The sequence below is a fragment of the Lathyrus oleraceus genome, chromosome 1 (assembly GCF_024323335.1).
Source record: "Lathyrus oleraceus cultivar Zhongwan6 chromosome 1, CAAS_Psat_ZW6_1.0, whole genome shotgun sequence".
Taxonomy (NCBI): domain Eukaryota; kingdom Viridiplantae; phylum Streptophyta; class Magnoliopsida; order Fabales; family Fabaceae; genus Lathyrus; species Lathyrus oleraceus.
In genome coordinates this window covers 440,693,538-440,703,945 of record NC_066579.1, presented here as the reverse complement: position 1 = coordinate 440,703,945, position 10,408 = coordinate 440,693,538, and the positions used below count along the sequence as shown (strand labels likewise).

Here is a 10,408-nt window from a genome sequence, read left to right as displayed (position 1 = left end):
CAAATTGGGTAAAGAGTTTGATATGAAGGATCTGGATGCTGCAAAAAAGATTCTTGGGATGGAAATTCACAAGGACAGAGGAGCTAATAAATTATGGTTGTCACAGAAAATCTATGTTGAAGGTTCTTTGATAAGATTTCACATGAGCAAAGCAAAATCTGTGAGTACTCCATTGGTAAATCATTTTAATCTCTCTTTGGAACAATGTTTGAAGACAGACTCAGAGATTGAAGGCATGTCTAAAATTTCTTATTCTACTGCAGTTGATTGTTTGATGTATGATTTAGTTTTCACTAGACTGAATTTGGCACAAGCAGTTAGTCAAGTGTGAAAGTTCATGTCCAGTGATAATTTCAAACATTGTTTGGTCTTGTTACATGTTTTCTCAGTGTTAAGTTGGAACTACACACCCCCAATTGCTAGGATATGACATTATGCATTTAATCCTCATAGGGGTTTTATATTCTCTAAGGGTAGAGATTTTTGAGTTTGTCTCATAGGCAATGTCAAGTGGGCAAGAGGAAGGGGCCGTAGACCTTGTCCTTCCTTGACATTGATCCTTAACGCACTAATATTCCTAACTGTTATACTTCAACGAATTTCTACTTGAACATAAATTTAGTCATTCACAAATTCAATCACTTCCTAAATTCAAACAATAATAGTTTCAAACAATTTCCAAATACATACACAGTACAATGTTTAACATGACCCACAACAGTCAATCAATTGACATACTTCGGTTTCAAGATTCAAGAGCAGTTCACAATATTTCTACCATTTAAACTAATCTCACATCAAAAATCATTCAACATACCATTTTAAACTTTAGTACTAACATAAACAGATAACAGTTTCATTCAAACAATTTCACAATTTAACATCCCAACAGTTTCCCATAGATAATGTCATTGTTCCATTAGGTAACCATAATTTATCAGATATTGGAGGTTGTGAGATGCAATGTTGGATTTGAGCTTCCGATGCAGTGGAGTGAGACTAATTTGTAAGATCAACACTCCAACGCTCAAGTCAGTATCTGATTAAGATGAGTGAATGAAGTTTGAATTTGAATTGTGTACCTAAAAAGTTACACACTTCCCCTTTTTATAATGGAAGTATGTTGATGTTTAGAGTATGAATTTATACTATTGGAACATTAGAATATGTTTAACCTGATTCTAAATAATAATATTTTAGTATTTCTAAACAAAATAAATGGATTAATAATTTCTTTTAATTTTTTTAAATAATTAAAAAAATAAAAATAAAAATAAAATATATAATTTTGATAATAGGTGATAGTAATAATTTACTTTATAAATAATTATAAATCTATTATTATATTTGAGAAAAATATGAATTCAATAATGATTATTCTTTTATTAAATCATCTTACAACGTTTACTAGATTATGTATGTCAATTAGTGTTAAATTTTGCTTTTTAACTTCTAAATATATTATTCAAATTTTACCCAAACAATTGTAAAATAAACATTAGTTTTACTATTATTAATAATAAATTTTACTTAATTTATTTATTTAAAAACAAATAGAATTTCATATTAAGACTCGAATTTATTTGATTAAATATCTAAATAAATATGAGTATGAAATCAATTTATATTAATTAAAATTCATGTCAATTCAAGTCTCAAATTTACTTTCAATTAAATTTAAATTTTGACAAAAAGAAATAATAAATTCAAAGATAATATAGTTTTAAAATAAAATAATCTAATAATATTAGTTTAATTTTAAATATAATGAATATATTAATATTTTATTTTCAAAGGTAAACTTGTAATTATAAAATAGTAGCATCTATTAGTAATAATATAAGTAGATTCTTATCTACCCATCTTAAATGTTGGGTAAACTTATCCATTCTGAGTTGTCAAGCATAAATACATATGTGTTAACTTTGTGTCAATAATACTATTAAATAGTGACTCAATGCTCTCACTGAGGCTTGTGCTTCTAACACAAACCTATCTGGGGTATGTGCTCTGACGAACAACTTTAGAAGCTTGATTGAAGTCAGCTCTGAGGAGCTAAAGGTTGCTTTCCTGAAGGAAGTAAAAAGGAACTTCCATTCCAGACTCTCTAATATAGTTGAACCTCTTATGCAAAAGGTCCCTTCAACACTTTTGCTTCCTACTTTTGAGGAACTGTGTCAAGACTCTAAAGACCAAGGTCCCGAAGATTCTGCCAACTTGTCTCTTGATCCTTCTAAGCATGCTTAAACATCATTTTATGAGAAACCTCTGAAGATTAGAAGATAAGATCAAAAGGTTTTGCGTTAGGAAAATAGTACACAGTACAAGATCACCTTTTCCGCCACTACCTTGATTTTGTGGGCTAATGACAATACTATTGTGCCATTTTGCTGCTTGTATGCAAATTATCATGAAAGAGACAACTGCATTTCAGTCTTCAAAATCTATCCTCCAACGGATCTTTTATATGGCTATATAAAGGAGACTTGAATATTGGAAGAAATAGTTAACTCTTTGCTAATGCTTTGATAATGCTCACGCTACTTAACATACACAGACTTTTGCCTTGGTAAATATTTTCTGTGTATATTCTTTATAAACACACAAGAGTTTTTGCTTGTTACTGTGTGAGAAATATTTATTGTATTAACTTGTGTTAATCTGATTTTTAGAAGCAGTCTTTGTAAACACAACTTGTAAATCTCAAATTTGTTTGAGTGGTTTCCTTGAGTGACTATGTTTTAGTCAGATAGACTTAAGAAGAGAGGGATAATTTTTCTTTGTGATGTCTCTAATCAGGTTTTGATTATAGTGGATTAAGTCCTTTTTGAGAAGGCGAAATCACCTTGGTAGGATGGACTGGAGGTAGCTTCGTTAACATCTAACTAGTATAAAAATAACTTTGTTATTTTTCTTGTTCGTGATATTACTTTATCGAGTTAGTTTTGAAAAAGCTTTTGTGTTTAGAAACCCAATTCAAACACACCTTTCTTTTGTTTCTTTCCACCTTCAACTTTGACTTCCTTGAGAGATGATGTCTATTGAAAGATGCTCTAGTCTGTTTACCAGCCATGCAATGATAACATTTCTTCAAATCTGCATTCTCTAATCCAGGAAGAACATCTTTTTTGGAAAAAAAATTCAACCCCTTTTCACTAATATGACTAAGTCGTCGGTGCCACAAAGATTTTTCCACGTCGATAGCATTTACACTGTCCCTAGCAACCAAAACATTTGTCCAATTCAATTGAGAAATTTTTTCCCCTCTAGCCATAACCAAGTTACCTTTTGTTGATTTTCCATTTTCCATAATCAAAGTGATTGTCATCCTCTATAAAAAGGTCTTTATAAATTGACTTTCTTGGAAAAACACTGACTACAATTTTCAACATCAGATCGTCCATATCTAGTAAAATGGACTAACAAAAAACACCAACTAGAATTTTCAATATCGTACCGTCCATATTATGTGGAATGGAATACAAAAAACACTGATTCAAAGGTTTCATCAATCGGATTCTCAGAAGTCCATCATCACCTTCTTAGATCATAATTGACACGTCTTCCACTAGAAAAGGTTATTCTCAATTGACTATTTCATTCATTAGAAGAATAAGTACTAGAATTTTTAATATCGGACCGTTCCAATCATATAAAATGATCAAATGTTTTTTAAAATAAATTACATTAAATTATATCAAATTAGATCATATTTTTCAAATTAGTGTAAAATATATTTTTGAGATTTTTAATAATACAAAGTTTTGGTCCCTCTAAAAATATTGTTCGAGTTTTGATCTCTTAAAACTTTTTATAACCAGTTTTTTTTCATTAAAAAAAAGTCACATGTAACATGAATTTTAAAAATAAAATTAGAGTAAAATTAATATCCGGAAGTTTAGAGCGATCAATATTAAAAATAAATTTAAAAAGATAAAAAATATATATTAAACTCTTTAATTTAATCATCTAAAATTGACAACAATCGTATTCAATTGGGTAACATAATGGATTTTTATTTAAAACAACCTAAATCCCTTAGGTAAGTGTCCCATGTAGTTAAAATTCAAACAAAAATTAATTTTACTATTATAGCATATTAAAAATAAAAAGGCATGCTTGTGCATTAATCAAAAGTAAAAAAATAATTCATCTACCTCCTATATTAACCATTAAATTATGGTTAATTAAATAAAATAGTAGCACATTTATATGTTAAATGGAATCAAAATGAGTGTTGCTTTTGTTGTAATTTAAATTTAATGAAACTAAATAGTATGGTAGTTACCTTGGACACATGGTAGGCTTAATCAAAATAGGTGATCAAATCATAATTTTAAATAACAATATGGACTGAATTACAATTTATAATTTTATCAGTGATATGGTAATGGGTAAACTTACTCAGCAAGTATTATAGGGTAATGAAGTTGTCTCTATATAGAGAGACAAGAGACACCCTTCAATATTCCAAAAAGTTTTACACGGTCAAAGTTTCTTCTCTTAGCTCAAAAATCTTGAAACCAATTTCCTCAAAAATGATTTCGGAAATTCAAGAGACACATGGTCCACCAACATCCTCAGCAAACCAGATGACAGTTCCTCAACCAAGATCCTCAACTGTTGGAGACCCTGAAGAAACTAAGCGTCATACAACGGCAACTCTAAGTAGGCTAGATTGTTTGTTCGCATTAATGCTCTTCATCATCATTTCCCTTTTCGTCAGAGTTTCTTAATGGCATCAGATCAAAGAAGTCTTGAAAGTCGTAGTCATTGCGATCCAACTGACGATGTTGTATTTGAGGTACTTCCGTTTTCTCTATTTGTCTTATCGGATGGACTCACCCAATGTCTCAAGGTGGAACTATATACATTGATGGGAAGAAACTAGGGTTTCAAAAACCCTTCATCTGCTTTGGTGTTTAAAATAGTGGCAGTGGCTAGCATGGTAATCTTTATCATGGGGATGGTTTTTGTCATGTTGTCTTTTAAGGAAATAGTTTAGATAAAACTGGGCATGTTAAGTTGTGGGAGTGAATACACGCTACATGTAATACCCCATATTTCCTTAAATACCTAAATTCCTATTAATTGAGATCAATTAAGTTCCCATATGCTTTAAAAGTTGTCAATTGGGATAACTAGTAAATAGTGAGTTCAGGTTGACTTAATTAATATTAATTGGGATTGACCTTTTATTAATTGGGACATTTTGATAACACTATGAATGGGTCAATAGCTCCGGTAGAACAAATATGGTGGGTGGTGCCATTTAAGATATTTGTTTCCACCACTTACTAACCATACAAATGCTCCATGGCTTGTGGTCCACATGTTTTTATCTCATACTACCTACCATAAGCCATTTGTTTTCTCTATGTATCAAAAAGGATAGTGGAGAAATGGAAAAGCTCAAGAGAAAAAGAGAAAATAAGCCAGTGGAGAAGAAGAAAGCTTGAAACCAATACCATCATCTTCATCCTCATCTCATCTTCAACAACTTCTCCTCTTCTATTTCTTGAGGTGGGTTCTAGTTAGAAACCCTAGGATTTCTAGAAGATTAGAGTTGTAGAATCATAGATAAATCATGAAAATCCATGCTATATGATGAATATTTCTCTTGATTTTGTTGATTTCCATGAACACGTGCTTTGGTATGTTCTTCATGATTTTTGTGATTACATGATTTATTGTGGTTGTGGTTAAATGATTGGTTATGGTTATGACCTTGAAATCCTTCTATTTATGAATTTGGAATCCTTGATAAATATGTGTATATGAGCATGTAGTATGATGGGATTTGTTGGAAGAAGAAGTGGATGGTTTGTTAGAAGTGAAGTAACAACGGAAAATGGTGTTCTGTGAAGTGAAAATATGGAAATGTGAGAGGACCAATCGATTGGTCTCTGTCACCAATCGATTGCACAACCCTTTTGTTTTGCAGAAAATGTAATTTTAGCAAGACCAATCGATTGACAGTGTATTACAATCGATTGCACAAACTTTCTATTTTGGAACAGTGGGAAATTTTAGTGAGCCAATCGATTGACACTGAGGATCAATCGATTAATCCTTTGCAAACTTTGAAATACAAAAATGTGAGAGGAACCAATCGATTGGGATTCCCCAACCAATCGATTGACTTATGTTAAGAACTTTAAAATCCATTTCTTAAGTGTTTCTAAGTGCATTCTTCCAACCATTAATCAATTGTAATGTTGTGCTTGTGTTGAATACATACTAATGGTGAAAAATACATGATGAATCTAGTAAGTTAACCTAGGATTGATATTAGGCCATGAGTTAGGTTTATAACTTAGACAACTTAAGGAGACAGTATTCATTCGTACAACGCTTATGTGGAGGTCGTGGACGAATGATTGCCATGATTGAGAATGAGACGCATTGTATGGAACATGCCATGTTATTGTTTATGTATTATGGTGAATGAAGTCATCTGTGATCGATGGATCTTGTTATGGTTTATGGAATTGATGATTTATGGGACCGATCATGTATTCAGAATGTGTGTTTTTCTGTGATGGTGCACATATCTTTTGGTATGCTTAGATGAGTAAGCATTGGGATGTGAGACCGATGATTTGTGCCTCAATTGGGTTTGAGTCCCAACCACGACGGATATGGGGGAAAGGTGGACACCTAAGTGCGTTAGATTCCCATACAGTGAAAGAAAACCTAAGTGGGTTAGAGTCCCATACGGGTGACGGTCGCTTGAAATGGGGATTAAGGCTTATAGAGGACCCGATATCCACCACGAAAGTCGAATCATACGAACATGCATGAACCCGACATGGCTTAGACGTAAGTCCGTTCGGGAATTGATGTTTCATGATCTGAATAATGATCGTGGTTGAGTTGTGAGAACTCAGGTGCATGTTGCCATACATTGCGAGTTAGTTTCCCCCATTGCTTAAGTTTTTGTTCCCTTGTTGACTTGAGTTGAATATTGGTTAGAAAACCCTGTAGAGCCGAGTGGACCCATAAGATAGGGAACCCACTGAGATTATTATCTCACCCCATGTTGTTGATTATTTTTCAGGTGGTTCTGAGCAGGAGAAGGGTAAGGACAAAATAGAGTGATGTCTTGCTTACCTGATGACTGGATGGCTTTTTCGTTGTGTAGATATTTTTGGGATCATTATTTAATGATCTAGCTCTTAGTTTTATTTTGGGCACTTTTGTGTACATTTGGTGCCATGTTATGTTTCTTTTGGGCATGTATATATGTACACTGTGCTGCTAGGCGCTTATGTATTTAAGTACCAGTTTTACACTATGTATAATATGTATTTTAGACATATATTATATGTGGGTGTTACAGTTGGTATCAGAGCAGGTCGTATCCTCGACCTAGCCATGAAATATTCTAGTAATTCTTTCTGCCTCATATGTGGGTTGTCATCATTGTCCTTGATGTTATATTCATAGTATTGAGCCTGATCAACTTAATCCTATTTGTATGACATTCAGGATCATGGTTGACAGGCGCATAGGTCGTGGTAGACCCAGAACCCATAATTCAGACTCTGAACTGCCAAGTGGTAGTGAAGGTTTTCAATGGCCTCAGTTTGTGCAACAGATGAAACAACAACAGAACTAACTCATGCAACAGATGATGCATCAGTGGAATGGTGGTTTACATCCTCAAGGGGTTCCACAAGGAGCTGCAGGTGGTAGTTTCCGAGAAATCTTCCGCATGAATCCTCCTGAATTCCATGGTGGGTTGAATCCTGTGAAGGCTCAGGAGTGGATAACCAGCATGGAAAGGATTTTTCAGATAGCGCATTGTAGTGAAGAGAATAAGGTTGTGTTTTCTTCTCACATGATGAATGGTCCAACTGTGAGATGGTGGGAGAGTGCTTCGACTCTTATGACCAATCAAGGAGTACCTAGGGATTGGGAGAATTTTAAGACTATTTTCTTGGATAAGTATTTTCCTAGTTCTTTGAGGACTCAGAAAGAGTTTGAGTTTCAATAATTTAGACATGGTATTATGATAGTAGCTGCGTATGCTAACAAGTTCAAAGATATGACTGCTTATTCTAGACAGGCCGCGTACGCACCTGATGAGAGGTGGAAGGTTGATCAATTTCTTTTTGGTATGAGGGGTGAAATTTCTCATAGTGTTTCTCAAAGGGAATTCACTACTTATGCTGAATTGTTAAGGCAACGCTATGTGGCTGAGAATAGTTTGAAGAAAGTTCAAGAAGAAAGGGATCAGTATAAAAGTGGACAGAGAGACCAAGGGAGGGAAGGTATCCATTTCAGGCCTAGACCTCAGGCTTTCAAAGGAAAACAAGTGCAACATGCAAGACCTAACCATCCTCCTCAATGTCAAGTGTGTAAGAAGTCTCATTTTGGAAGATGTGCTGGTAGTGGAATTAGGTGTTTTACTTGTCAGAGGGAGGGACACATGTCTAGGGAATGTCCTCAGAATAAGAATCAGATGAAGAAGAGGATCCCCGGTCGAGCTTACACTTTGGATGCAAGGAAGGCTAAGAGCAACAATACCTTAATTGCTGGTACGTGTCTCGTCAATGATCATCCTTGTTTTGTATTGTTTGATTGTGGGGTGACACACTCTTTTGTATCAATTCAGTGCATGAAGCATCTTGGTTTGCAAGCAATTCCCTTGTCTCCTCCTATGGTGGTTACTACCGCCATGGATGATGTAGTTGAGACACCGTTGATTTATGAAAATTGTTCGCTCTCGGTGAATGGTAGAATTTTCCAGATTAATCTCATTTATTTACCACTTAAGAAGGTTGATGTGGTTTTGGGGATGGACTGGCTTTCCGCCAATTCGGTGTTTATTGGATGCGAAGAGAAGTTGATTATCATTCCATCTAGTGAAGCTACTCCAAAGGATGTATTAACTACTATCTTGGAAGGTACGATTGGTATGATTAATTTCTTATTTGAGAAGGAAAAGTCAGTTCTCTTGGTACTTACCAAGGAATCTAGCGATAATCTGAGTGTTATGCAAATTCCTATCGTTTGTGAATTTCTAGAAGTTTTCCCTGAGGATGTCACCTTTCTTCCTCCTGAAAGGGGAGTGGAATTCTCTATTGATCTGATACCTGGGACGACTCCAATATCCGTTTCTCCGTATCACATGGCGCCAATCGAGTTGAAGAATCAATTGGAAGAGTTATTAACCAAGCATTTCATCCGACCTAGTGTCTCACCATGGGAAGCTCCAGTGTTATTAGTAAAGAAGAAGGACAATAGTATGCGGCTGTGTATTGACTATCTCCAGTTGAATAAAGTTACCATTAAGAACAAGTATCCTCTGCCAAGGATAGATAATTTGTTAGATCAGTTGAAAGGAGCATGTGTGTTCTCGAAGATTGATTTGTGATCGGGCTATCATCAAATAAGAGTTAAGAGTTCGGATGTACCAAAGACCGTATTTAGAACCCGATATGGCCATTATGAGTTCCTTGTGATGCCGTTCGGTGTGACGAATGCCCCTGCTGTTTTCATGGACTATATGAATAGAATATTCCAACCTTACTTGGACCAGTTTGGGGTGATCTTTATTGATGACATTCTTATTTATTCTCGTACTCCCCAAGAGCACAGAGAGCACCTAAGGATTGTCCTATCAGTACTGCAAGAGAAGCAACTTTTTGCCAAGTTAAGTAGGTGTGAATTTTGGATGAACGAATTGAGGTTTCTTGGTGTAGCACCTCAAATTTGCACCTATCATTTTACATACATTTTCATATTAGGTCATAGCATATCATGATCCATTGCATAGCATTTGCATTGTTCACAGTTGCCTCAAGAGCAAGCAATCAAGGAATTAGGTCAAACTAATCTCCTGATCGGTCAACCAAGCAAGCAAAGGAATTTCTCATTGAACCAAGGCCTTGGGGCTTGTCCAACAAGTTCACATGGCTTGGAGGTCTATTTGAAGTATTTTGGTCAAGGGTTGAAGGCTCAGAGATCATCAGTTCATACACGGACAGTCAGAAACCCTAAAAGTCAACTGTTGGTCAACTGTCCATTTAATCAGTGATTTGATGATTGGAATTGGTTTGTGAGAGTTCATTCATGTCCAAATAGTCATCATACATCATGCCAAACACCATCATGGAAGAATTTGAAGCCAGATCAAAAATTTCCCAAAATAGAAACTGGGCCTGTAACTGAAACCTGCCATAAATGGAAAGTCTTGATCCTCAAACTTACATCTTGATACAAGCCTCAAATGAATTTTTGCCCAACATGAAAGTTGAAGATCTTGTTCTCCCATTTCCAAAAAGTCCAAGAACTCTCAATTCCCATGTGTGGTTGGCAAGTTATGATCGAATCGATTTCAGAAAATCTTGAACTTCAAAGGGCCATATCTCCCAAACCATTTGGCCAATTTTGGTGGGGT

The 10,408-nt window shown here is 34.8% G+C and overlaps 1 protein-coding gene across 1 annotated transcript; it reads left to right on the top strand.

The window, feature by feature from the left end:
• The first annotated feature begins 8,014 nt into the window (after positions 1 to 8,014).
• LOC127115201 (uncharacterized) lies at positions 8,015 to 9,382 on the top strand. Its single transcript, XM_051046798.1, has one exon. It carries the CDS (start codon positions 8,015 to 8,017, stop codon positions 9,380 to 9,382), a length of 1,368 nt encoding a protein of 455 aa, XP_050902755.1.
• Positions 9,383 to 10,408: the final 1,026 nt, after the last annotated feature.

What these genes read in the sequence shown, in the direction of transcription:
- LOC127115201 (XM_051046798.1), top strand. Translation starts at nt 8,015, where the DNA reads ATGATAGTAGCTGCGTATGCTAACAAGTTCAAAGATATGACTGCTTAT.